This window comes from Kogia breviceps, chromosome 20, assembly GCF_026419965.1.
Source record: "Kogia breviceps isolate mKogBre1 chromosome 20, mKogBre1 haplotype 1, whole genome shotgun sequence".
NCBI lineage: Eukaryota > Metazoa > Chordata > Mammalia > Artiodactyla > Physeteridae > Kogia > Kogia breviceps.
In genome coordinates, this window is record NC_081329.1 from 19091931 (window position 1) to 19105041 (window position 13111).

A 13111-nucleotide genomic window follows, 5' to 3' on the forward strand; every position below is an offset into this window, starting at 1 on the left:
ATTGGTTAATTTACATTTAAAGAGTACATCTTTTTTATTGTCACTTAAGAGGAAGGAGATGCTGGGAGACATTTAGCCATGATGTGACAAAACGGCTGAAAGATCCAGGTTAAATGATGTCACTTCACCAGGGATGTTCAACTCTTCTCACCATACATAGCGATTTTAAAACGTGTCTTTTGCTCTTCCGTCCTCCTAGCACGATAACAAGCAGACTGCTTCCTGTAGCAATGGCAGTGGGCTCTCAGTTGGAGCTGGTGGTCACCAGCATCCTTCTTTAACACATGAGCAAAATGCCATGAACCCGTACTAAGAACGGATACAGGTTTTCAGCTTGGAAATGCTAGCGTGGTCGGCAGGGATATAGAGGGGGTGGGGGTGCTCCCCAGAAGCAAACTGGGGCGAGACCACAGAGGTCGTTTTACTTCCCTGGCTCACTCGGCTAGTTTAGTTCCTTACCTCGTTTATAGTGCCTGCCTTTCCTCATTGTAGCCCAGACTGAACGTATGATATTTCTCCATGAAGATGGGTTTAAAATTATTTTGTAGTTAGACTATGTAGAATATCTTACTCCTCCTCCATTTCAGAGAGTATCTCCATTCCTTTTTCTTTTTTTCTTTCGTCTTTCTTTTTCTTTTAAGGTGTTTGGTTAACCTGCATGTTTATTATGGTGGAGTTGCTTATCCTTCCTTTGGGAGAATTTTGGACCTGTTGCCATTTACAGCATCTCTGTCTCTCAGCAGAGCTTTGGTGGAGGTGGGGTGTGGATCAGCATTCTGTTGGATTTTCAGTTCACAGCTCTACTGGAGATAAGGAAAGATAATTGCATTTGCAGTGGTAGTAACATGCTGTCCTTTTGTTCTCATGTTTTGAAATTAAATTTCCTTCAATTATGTCAAGTTTTGGTGTTGATTTGCTGCCAAGAAGCCCTTTCTTGTGATGTGTATATTTGCTAAGATCCAGTTCCGGTCTCTGTCTTACGTCTTTCCAAATCCTAAAATGCAGACTGTATTTTCACAAGTTACATTTTGGGGTCCCTTGACATTTATAAGTCTTTTGAAGCATAAACCTACTTTTGAAGTTATACTGTGCATTGTTCTGAGCATTTATAATTTCTCCCCTTCGTCCTACCCCTATGTGCAGGGTGGGTACACACACACCACATGCCATCCCACTCATTCCTTGATTCCTGTTTACCTTTATTTAGGTCCTTGACAATATAAACATCCTGCCCTTAAACCCAAGCTGAAAGATTAAATCCTAACCTGAAGAACTCTGAGAAATACTGAAAGAAAAAAAAAAAAAAAGATGTAATTATTTCACTCTTCTCTTGAATTTAGTCCCTACCTATCCTAGAATTTTTTTTTTTAAACAGAATTTTAAAGTTAATTTGCATCAGGAAATACAGCTCTGGGTACACTGAGTTAGGAATTGCTAAAATTAACAGAGTTGCTTTCTCAGATGCACGTAACACGCATGTGAACTTTATGATTTACATTTATTAAGTATTAAAAATATATTTTTTAATATCAGCTCTGTCCTTTAATACTTATAGTGCAGGTTTTCTGTTCAAAGTGAAATACAATTGCCAGAACCTTCAAACAGCTTTACAGTCTGGCTTGCTTCTATTTACTAATAGTTTACATTCACTTTAAGTCTTCTCTTTTATTGCCACTATAGTGGTGCCACTAATCATTTGCCTAAGAGACTTGGTCTATAAGGTAATGACGAGATAAATCCTGTGATACTGAATTTTATGAATTTCTTCATAAATCCTTAGGCTCTAGCTACTTCATTGGTCTGCCTGTCTCACCATTGAGAGAACAGGATTGCTAATCTAATGCTAGCCTTCAGAAAAAAGAATAGATCACAATACTCATTATGTTAGTTTTCAACATTATTTAAAAAAAAAAAAAAGGTACTTATAAGTGTAGTCTGTGGAAAATAGATGACCAAGAATAAAGAGCTCCATACCATCCTGTAAAACCAGTGATGCTAAGTTAGAAACCATAAAAACATAAGGAACAGTCATGTGCTCCTTAGTCAACCCCAGAACTAGAACATTGTTAGTTACTTGCATCTCCAAAACTACCAATAGCCACGTCTGTTTCAGTATGCAGCGTTAGCCATTTGGGGGGCCAGGGTGATTTTTTGGTTCTGTTAATCTTGGTGTCCCGCAGTGCTCTTATTTTGCCTATTCCTGACCCACAGAGTTGCATAGCAGGACTCTTCCTCATGATATTTTATAAGCCTTTTACTAGGAAGGCCCATTATTTACCCTAAGTGCTTGGAACACCAAAGAGGGATAACTTGCTTTTATCTAGTGGCAATTCCAGAGCTGTTGCAAATTTCCACAGAGGTGCTGCTGGTCTTCTTCCTCCCTACTCTTTCTGGAGTGTATTTATCAACAAGGGACAGAAAAGGGAATTCTTTCATTGAGTTGCCTTTTCCCCCCTTTTTGCTTTTCGATTTTAATATAACTTACGTGTTCTTAGAGTAGTGAACTCTTCCAAGGATGAAAGGATTTGGGATTCTATTGTTCTACAGCTGCTTTAGAGCTGGCCTTTTGTTTTAGTGGGAGTTATATAAACTTCTGAAAAGCCATATGGAAGTGCTAGTATTTGTTTAAAAATAGCACATCCTTAATTCTCGTTAGCTTTTGATGTCATGCAAATGGTTGGATTCCATTGACAACCACCATAGTTCTCTACATCTTTCCTTGGCCCCGTTTTCTGTGACCTCTTCCCTGATCAAATGTGAGCAAAGACGCACGTGGGAGGGAAAAAACAGCCACATTACCGTGAACATACTTCTGGTATTCATTCTGGTTTAAATTCTAATTTACATAGCAGAGGTCTGTTGCCTGCTGATGTGTTTAAAGGTGGAACAGTGTTTTGAACCACTCATCTCTGACAACAGATAATTTGAGTCTGCAGACCACTTTATTCCAAGCTCCTTTAGGACACTGATGAAATTGTCTTAAGCTGCTTTACATACCCACAGCACTTGATAGGGAGGGAGGTGTCCTGCAAACGGTAAGTATTCAATAAATTACCTCGTTTCCTTCCCTCTGCTAAACTGGGCTAGATTGGCGAGAGCTTGGATGCTCAGTAAACGTATTTGTTTTTATTTTTCTTATAGATCTCCTGTTCCCCATTGATATTTCCTTGGTCAAGAGAGAGCATGATTTTTTGGACAGAGATGCTATTGAGGCTTTATGCAGGTAAAAGGAAATGTTTGAGTGTTTTCTTTTTCTTCTTTTTTTTTTTTTTTTTTTTGTGGTACACGGGCCTCTCACTGTTGTGGCCTCTCCCTTTGCGGAGCGCAGGCTCGGGACGCGCAGGCTCAGCGGCCATGGCTCACGGGCCCAGCCGCTCCGCGGCACGTGAGATCTTCCCGGACCGGGGCACGAACCCGTGTCCCCTGCATCGGCAGGCGGACTCTCAACCACTGCGCCACCAGGGAAGCCCTTCTTTCTCTTCTTTTTAAAGAACATCGTACTTATCACTGATGAGATTGCTTTCGTTCTAAATGTGTCAGGGTTTTGATCCGTAAATGGGTATAGTGATTTACTTCATTATCAATCATAGGCCTTTGGATTAGAATAAGTAACTTCCTGTCATTTATTGCCATTCAAATAGCGCTCTCCTGGGATGTGCTCATACGACTGCTGGAGCAGATAATGTCCAGGCAGTTTGGAAACTTGGAAGAGGGGGGTGAAGGCAGTGTAGCTGACTGTGCAGTCCCAGCCAGGTACCCTCGCCGAGTCAGAGCCGCTGTTGTGTTGAATGGAAATGACGCCCAGAGGGCCAGATGGAAGGTAGGGGCTATGACAGGCTAGAGGCAGGAGGGCCGTTGCTTGAATTCCGGGAAAGTATGTCCGCAACTCTTCAGCTTCCCCAGGCACACCGTCCCAACGATGGGGTTAACCGAGGCTGTAAAGTAACTCGGCACAGCCTTTAACATGAAGTAGACAGGCAGCAGAGGAGCATTGCTGGGAAATGTGAACAAAACTGTCAGAAACCCACGTTCGTGGTGCTGGTGGATCCTCAGGCTGGAGAGCAGCTTGCACGGTTCAACGAAACGGAAGTAATAAAACACGTGGCAGAAAATGACGGGACACTGGTGCTCCTCTCTGACTCTTCATGACATGTTATTCATTTTAAGTTAATCGTCCTTTGAATTTTTTCTCAAAACCTATAAGCCATCAAAGCTGAACTCTGGAGAAAAAAAATTATACACGGACAAAACTCACTTGTCGATTAGATCGTAAAATTAAAACAATTTTCTTTTAATTTCTATATTAATTTTAACTTGGAAAAACATCATTAAGGTTGAATGGCACCCAGGATTTATTTCCCCTTTATAGGCAAAGAAAGCAGTTGTAGCTTTGTGAAAGTACTATTTTTGCCTCTCTTATGGAATACAGTGTTTTTTGAAGCATTTAAGTTAAGCAGGGGTTTTACGCGAAGATAGGTAGGGTGTTTAGAATGGAGTAATAGACTAGTTCTCCTGGCTTAAGAAAGGAAAAAAAGGTCACATTAACCACAGAAATGCTGTCACTTTTCAAATCCAATGGAATGGTTGCTTAGAAATGTCCAGGGTATGTACACTTTTTCTGGAAGAAACTTAATTCCAACTCACCACCCCGCTCCCTAGAGTGTAATATCATAGCTATGTCATCTGGAATGAAAAAATTTCACCAACACAGTTTAGGAGGGAGAGAGTCTGCATCTGGAATATAAACTACTCCAGACATTTTTGAAATGTTTGAACGCTTAGCCGTGGAGCAGAATTAATTTCTTTTCAGTTCATCATTGGTGATAATGCGCATGGAGATGACGTCACTCCGAAGATGTAACCTAGGAAATATTTACTAGGTTACTGCATCAGATCATCCATTTCACACATTTCAAGCTACTTAGTGAGCGTGCCCTCTGAACAGCAGCAACAGCTTAGGAATTCCTGGGTCATAAAAATATCACTGCAGCATTGCAGCCCAAAGGATCGTGATTAGATTCTTGAATTTCTTATTTTTTAAAAAAAATATCAGTTTGAAACGTAGTTACCCTTTTCTGGGGATAAGGGCATCCTCCGTACTTTGTGATTTACACTGGCTACACTGGCTCTTAGTGCCATCGGAGAAGCTGCCTCCCTTTAAAAGGAGTAAATCTATACTCTTAGATCTTTGGCGAAAAGAAAAGCCTGAAAACAACTAGACCTTGATCTCTTTGGATTCGGCAAATGTATCCTGATTGGGCTTCAGTTTTTCTTACGTGTAGAATAATATCTCATAGGTTAAGTGTAAGAAGGAAATGCAGTAATGGATGTCAAGTGCTTTAAAAATTATTAGGCCTAAAACCGACACCCAGAGTTGAGTATGTGGAGAAAGGCTTGAGGTTGGGCTCAGAATTCACAGGAACAGTCATCAGCTTGTTTGTAATGGAAAACCCCAGGTCTCTTGTCCACGTGTTCGCGTAAATAGACTTCTCATGGCAAATGATTTTCCTTCAAGAGGGCTACACAAGTGTTCTGAAGAAAAAGGTGGGGACAGGCATCTTCCTTGAAAATGCACTACAGGTCCTGAGCTGTCAGCAGAGTAGTTGAAGACACTTGTTTAACTGATGATGTGATGTTCGTCTCATCTGCTAGACTGGCCTCTTCCTTGTACTCTCTCAGCCCATGAAATTCAAAGGGCCAGCAAATCTTGAATCTACAGTGTTGTTTGAAATTTTGCCTTGTCATTTGTCAAGTTTTTTTCTAGACAGACGGACTTTTGTTTGTTTGTTTTTGTTTTTTGCGGTACGCGGGCCTCTCACTGCTGCAGCCTCTCCCGTTGCGGAGCACAGGCTCCGGACAAGCAGGCGCAGCGGCCACGGCTCACGGGCCCAGCCGCTCCGCGGCACGTGGGATCTTCCCGGACCGGGGCACGAACCCGCGTCCCCAGCATCGGCAGGCGGACTCTCAACCACTGCGCCACCAGGGAAGCCCTGACGGACTTTTTTGTAGACTTCCATCTTTTGCCTTGTTGAAATATTTTGAGCAGTTGATTTTAAATATATACGGTAATATAGTTACAAAAACGTAGCTGCAAAGTTTCACCTTAATAAAATATTATTAAATATTTAATATTTTTACTTTAAGTAAAACTTTTTTAGATTTGTTTTTGAACGAAATAATTCTTACGTGGTTTCTCTTTCCTGCCACTCCCCTGCCCCAGCACACACACGGATGAAGTACTCCCATGTACACACTAGTATATACTCCCATGTTCTGCTTAATGATTATTATAAACATTCATGTACTTATAACTTTTGCAGATCTTAAAGCTCCTTTGGTCAAAAATCTGGTAGGAGCTGATCTGTTAAAATAGTCTACTTAGAGCAGAAAACTTGTAGCTTAATGTTTTCTTGAGAATGATAATGATACTGTCTTCAATAGTTTGTAATGACCGAAAGTTGTAAGTATGCAACTACTAGATTTTTTGGATTTAGATGGCTAACCAACGTTCTTACACACGCACTTGTAAGGGGTAAACGTACTTGTTTCCTTGGAGAGATTGGCTTTTGTCCCAGTCTTGCTAGCTTTGCTGTATAATCCAACCCTGATGATAAAGCCCAGATTCTGAGAGTATCACTTTCAGTATTAATACTGGAGGGGAGTAATTTGCTTGTCTTGAAGCGTATACAGGTGATAATGCAAACTGTGTCCTACTCTTACAATACCTTCTATGAAATGTTCTTTCTCTTTATAGCTTCTGAAAAATATCCCATCTCGCTATCTTCCTTTGGGATTACAACTGACTCCTATGAGTACAGCAAAGAATTATGCAAATAAGGTGATAATCATGTAATGACAAATAGATACCTGTAGTATCATCTCCAGTCTGCACTTTACTGTAAAACAGCCCTTGAAGTGCCTAAGCTCTGTGAAGCAGCTGGCCACATAGTCGCTTTCAACTATGTTACTATTTTCGTCCTTTTAAAAGAAAAGCAATTGCATTAATTCCAGGAAAATGTCTTTAAGGATTGGAACAATTTTTATTTGTCGGATCTACTTGGGAAATCATTCCTTTTTCCTTTCTCACTTCTCTTCTGCTTTCCCTGTTTTCACTTGGAATACTTGAGGCCCAGATCCCTGCCTGCCATGCTTTTTATCAGGGCGCTTGTGGCTCCCTGCAGCAAAGCTCTTGAACTCACCCTGTGCTCCCTCCCCGCTCAGAGCAGAGTACAAGTTGCCCGGCAGATAAGACTGACACATTCCTGAGGAGCTGAGCCAGCGAGGGCCCCGAGGGCCCCGTGGGGTGGGAAAGGCCGGGGCTTCTGGACAGACGGCGGGAGATCCCAGTGTTCCGCCACTCACCGGAGGGAGCCTTACTTAGCATAGAAGCTGCTGCCATGTGTTATCATGATTGACACTTATTTTGGAAAGGAACGCAGAAGATACTGTTTCTGAGGGCCAGAGCCACCATGGTTTAGTCATGTGGCCTTGGACAAGGTTTGTGTCCACTCCAAGCGCCCATTTCCTCGTCTATAAAATGAAGATAAATAGTAGTATCTCTACCATAGGGTGGTTGTGAGGATCAAGACGAAATAACACACGTGAGGCTCCAGGCACAATGCCTGACCTAGAACGCAGCCCCGACTCGGCAAGCCGAACTACTACCTCGTGTCAGTAACATCTCTAAATCGGTAACATCCCACCACTCTGGAGGTTCCTAGGGGTCAAATGAATCCCACGGAGACCTCGGGGAATAACTTCTGGGCTTCAGTTTCGAAGCGCCATTAGCCTGGTGCTACGGATAGCAAAAGGTAACACTGACCTTTACAAAAATGACCTCCTTGGCCCTTTCCGTTTGGCTCAAATCTGGAGCTTGTGAAGCAAGTCCCTCCCCCACCCCTACAGGCATCCACGCCTAGTAAACTGGGTTATAAACACCCCTCAACCATTACAGCCCAAATGCTGTCAAGTGGGTATTTGATTACAGGTTTGATTAATGAAACCCAGACCTAAGACTAACTGTGACCCTCCCGATTCTTTAAATCTTAAAAACATTTGAGAACTAAAACACTGTGGGTAGAAGTCATTTAAGTAATGGATGCCCCTTAGCGAGGGGCTTTATATCCACTTGTTTTGATGTCTGTGGATGTTTTTTTTAGTTATTTGTTTTCTTTCCCTTTCCATCATGAGAGAGAATTTTCCTAAACATAGGTGCTCTGGTTTATCTTTGTTTATCCTATAAGCAGGCTACCACATAATCTGTGAAATCAAAGGCAGTCTTATCAGCAGGCACAAATACTTTCTACCCTCCTGCATCCAAGTTGTTAGACAGGCTGCAAGAACAGGATCAGAAAGATAGAGCCTTGAAGAGGGCTCATGGTCGGTTTGAGTTTGTGTGAATTAAATGCGCTTGTCCTGTGGAATCGGTAGGGTTGCAATCTTAGGAAAAATTGGAAAACTGATGGTACCAGACAGCAGATAGGTTAAAGGTCCATTTGAGGAAGACTAAGTGAGGATCATCTGGAAGTCGTTAGAAAGAATTGGGGCTTGAAAAGCCGCCCTTCAGACTTTCACGTGCCATTTATTCCTGCATATGTAAAGGGCTTCTTTTTTTCAGCTATTTCATTACTTACCAGTGAGGTGGGTTTTGTTTTGTTTTGTTTAAGTACTTCATTTTCAGTGAAGCTAAGTTACTTTCCTAATTTTAAATTATTACTCTTTGGCAGGGGTAAAAAATATTCAGAGTAAAAATGTGACTCCTGTTCCAAAGAAGAATCTGGTTCAAGTGCTTATGCTTGAACTCTCAAAGATGTTGACCCTTGAAGCTGAAGTATACAGATTTTTAAATTAGTCATTTGTGCTGTTGCTGCGACTGTACCACGCATTATCCTGTCCTGTACGGGAAGTTGTAAAAACGAACTGGGTGTTAAAGAGGGCTCAAATTTAACTTACTGCATTTTTTAACAGGCTGTCTAAGGTTTTTATTTGTCAGAGATTATTTTTACATTTGAATTTTGATTTGAGATAGAATACACTTTATTTACCAACAACTCTACTTGGTTCCTTGTTCATGTTGCTATTTCTGTGAAAGAAGACATCACTGCCTTTTATTTCTTGGCACTGGTTGGAGATACCTAATGACTCAACCTAGGGGTTGTTGAAAGAATAACTGTCCTCATTGAGGGCTGTTTGTTCTGTGAGGAATAAGAGGCACCGGACGGAACCACCACAGTGTGCCATTTTACTGTAAAATAGTAATATTAAATTTAAATGAGAAAACTTGTGAAACAAATATTTTTAAACTATTCACTTTTTAAAGATGTTTCAAGTACTCTTCTATATTATAGATATTAATGGATCCAAAGAAACTCGATTAAACACGTCAGCTGTTTGGAAAAAATATTTATCCACCCATCAGTGGTTTCCTGTCTCTGCTAATGTTATTTCTTTGCTCTGTAGGCGTCTGAATACTTTAAACAAATGCGCGGTGATGAAGCTGGAAATTAGCCCTCATCGGAAGAGAGTGAGTATATAAAATGTATAGCATGGTGGGAGGAAAGGGGGCAGATCAAAAACTGGGTTATGAATTTTGTGATAGATTTTGTCTCTCAAACTCTTACTTCCGTGGTCCAAAAATATCGACATTTTAAATGTTATAATCCAATCATGTTTCCCAAAAGCTGTGTGGCCTTATGTAGTTGAAACCAAGAGTTGCAGCCAGCCAATAATTTGTGTCTTGCCTGCTGTTTTTGATCTGAAAAGATCATCGGTGATTTTTGCCTCATTAGCTCAATGCCTGTGACATATTAAAGGGATGAGGCTTAAGGAATTCCGGTGGACTCTGCATTGCCTCCTTACAGAAATTAGAGCTGAAGTTCTTGGGAACTCTGTCTTCCCATATGTAACAGTAACTGTGTTATGAAGCTGTAGGGATGGCTGTGAAGGCTGGCTGGTAGGATATGGAAGAATAATAGAGATTTGGAGGGAGAAAAGGAATTAGAGCAGGAAGGGGGAGGGCAGGAAATCCCACACATTCTAGTGAAGTGGTGGCACATAACTGATTCAGATGGTATTTTCTTCTGCGCATGAAATGTGAGGATGTCTTACGAGATCTTAGGAGAAGAGTTGGGTGTAGTAGTGGGAGTGAGTGTCACAAATTAGAGTAAACAGGAGTAAGTTTGGTCAAAGAACATATTTCTGACTGTTCAGAGTACCCATTTTAATTACCTAAGCTACAGCAAGTTGCCTTGTTGGGGGAGTTAAACCTTTTAAACAAATGAGCTGGAACCTCACACCCGCTGAGCTGTGGAGAGGAGCCTGCAGGTCAGCGTTTAATGCTCTCCACTCACTGTCCTGGGAAACTCTGGTCACAGGAGATTCTCCACACCAGTGGGAAGGACATGCATCACACTGAACTGTGCCTTTTGATATCCCGCCTCAAGGGCTTTGGTGCAGTTAGTCTGTCACACGATAACCCCGAGTCCCACCAGTAAATCAGGCATCATCAGCGGAGATGTTACTTCGTGTTTGTGAATGTTACGTGCTGTCAGGACTGGGTATTTGTGAAGCCTTGTTAAAAGACTGGAGCATGTCTGAGGTTGAAACGTCACAGGACGCTTGTGGCATTAACTCTGGTTCCCGTGTTGGTGGGGGAGGGAACGCAAAGGAACAGGTAAGAGGCTGAGAAGTACCCACTGAAGAGCTGGGATGGCTCCCCTTGCTTTGTGTCTCCGCTAATCTGTTAGAGGAGATCTTGTGTACTTTTAGGGTAGCTAGAGATTTCGGTTACCCCTCTTCTTAAAGTGTTTGGAAACCACCATTTTAATTGCAAAAGGGAATATAAACACATACTATCAACAGACAGCAAACTTAAAGGCAGACCAGAGGGAGTCCTACCCATCGCTAACTCCAGTTCAAAATATTTTACATGCCTGGAATTTTGACAGATCTCAGAGGTTTCCCCTGTGAGCAATGAAAGAGCAGCCTGTAGATCCCAGTGTTTCCATTAAATAACTCCTATTTAGCTTGAAACACATGGTCAGGCTTTTTCCGGTTAAATTCTTCACATACATCTTGGTTATTTTTTTTTTAATAATAAAATAAAGATGCAACGGGGCAAGTGACACGGCTGGCGTTTGGATCAGTCTCCTGGCCCCTGGCCCCTGGCCCTCGGCGCGCATACTGCGGCCTGCGGCCTGCCAGTCCCAGGGGATGAGCGGTTCCATTCTGTCCCTGCAGAGTGAGGATTCGGACGAGGATGAGCCTTGTGCAATAAGTGCCAAATGGACTTTCCAGAGGGACAGCAAGAGGTGGTCCCGGCTTGAAGAGTTCGATGTCTTTTCTCCAAAGCAGGACCCCGTCCCTGGGTCCCCAGACGATCCCCGCCTGAAGAACGCCCCCAGCCGTGAAAGCGTGCTGACGGACCTCAGCGAGCGCCAGGAGGTGGCTTCTGTCCGCAGCCTCAGCAGCACCAGCAGCCTCGCCACGCAAGCGACCCCCCTCAGGGGCGCGGCGACGGCCCGGACTAACTCCGTCACCAGCGTCTGCTCCTCCGGCACCTTCGTGGGCAACGATGACTCTTTCTGCAGCCTGCCCTCTCCCAAGGAACTGTCCAGCTTCAGCTTCAGCGTGAAAGGCCACGAGAAGAACACCAAGTCCAAGACGCACAGCCTGCTGAAACGCATGGAGAGCCTGAAGCTCAAGGGCTCCCACCACAGCAAGCACAAGGTGCCGTCCAAGCTGGGGCTGATCATCAGCGGGCCCATCCTGCAGGAGGGGGTGGACGAGGAGAAGCTCAAGCAGCTGAACTGCGTGGAGATCTCCGCCCTCAACGGCAACCGCATCAACGTGCCCGTGGTGCGGAAGAGGAGCGTCTCCAACTCCACGCAGACGAGCAGCAGCAGCCAATCCGAGACCAGCAGCAACGTCAGCACGCCCAGCCCCGTCACCAGGACGCGGAGCCTCAGTGCCTGCAACAAGCGGGGAGGCATGTACCTAGAGGGCTTCGATCCGTTCAGTCAGTCCACGTTCAACAACGTTATGGAGCAGAACTTTAAAAACTGCGAGAGCTACCCGGAGGACGCGGTGTTCTACATCCCAGAAGATCACAAGCCTGGCACTTTCCCCAAAGCCCTCTCCAACGGCAGTTTCGCTCCCTCGGGGAATAACAGCTCTGTGAACTGGAGGACTGGAAGCTTCCACGGCCCTGGCCATATCAGCCTGAGGAGGGAAAACAGCAGCGACAGCCCCAAGGAACTTAAGAGACGCAATTCCTCGAGCTCCATGACCAGCCGCCTGAGTATCTATGACAACGTGCCCGGCTCCATCCTCTATTCCAGTTCCGGTGACCTGGCCGACCTGGAGAACGAGGACATCTTCCCCGAGCTGGACGACATCCTCTACCACGTGAAAGGGATGCAGAGGATAGTCAACCAGTGGTCGGAGAAATTTTCAGACGAGGGAGACTCAGACTCGGCCCTGGACTCGGTCTCTCCATGCCCGTCCTCTCCCAAGCAGATACACCTGGACGTGGACAATGACCGAGCCACCCCCAGCGACCTGGACAGCACGGGCAACTCACTGAACGAAGCCGAGGAGCCCTCAGACATCTCGGAAAGGAGGGATTCCGGGGTCGGGGCCTCCCTGACTAGGTCCAGCAGGTAAGAGCTTTTCTTCCCTTCTCCATCCAGTTTGAGGAGGAGGGGTCACAAGGAGGCTGCTTCTGCTTCTTGCGTAGGGAGATGGGAATAAGTCCGGCGTTTGTAGCCATGAAGGTTGCTAAGGAAAGTGACAGACGGGGAAATCCTACCACCCTAAAAGAGTGAACACTGTTCAGTGGGTACCAGAGCTTCAGTTTGGGAAGATGAATGAAGTTAAGTTCTGTGGATGGATGGTACGGATGGTTGCACAACACCGTGGATGTACTTAATACCTAGTGGACTTCACTGTGCACTAAAAGTGGTTGACGGTAAATTTTATGTTGTATATATTTTACCACAGGGGGAGAAAAGAGACTGGAATGGAAGTTGAGTCTTCTCAGTTCCTAAGATACGAGGCCCGTGAGCGGCCCACTGCTGACTCTGCATCGACCCATTAAAAAGCCTTCGTACTC

General features: G+C 44.1%; 1 protein-coding gene across 5 annotated transcripts in view; it reads left to right on the forward strand.

Moving 5' to 3' along the window:
• DLC1 (DLC1 Rho GTPase activating protein) overlaps positions 1-13111 on the forward strand; it is a 496355-nt gene that overhangs the window by 468943 nt on the left and 14301 nt on the right. For 4 of the 5 annotated variants that reach the window (XM_067022638.1, XM_059049453.2, XM_067022639.1 and 1 more), the window contains 3 exons: positions 3142-3223; positions 9460-9523; positions 11239-12659. In XM_067022638.1, the coding sequence (XP_066878739.1) occupies positions 3142-3223; positions 9460-9523; positions 11239-12659 (1567 nt within the window). Of the gene's footprint in view, positions 1-3141; positions 3224-3328; positions 4220-9459; positions 9524-11238; positions 12660-13111 lie in introns of those variants that run through there. The other variant, XM_067022640.1, reaches the window with a different exon arrangement.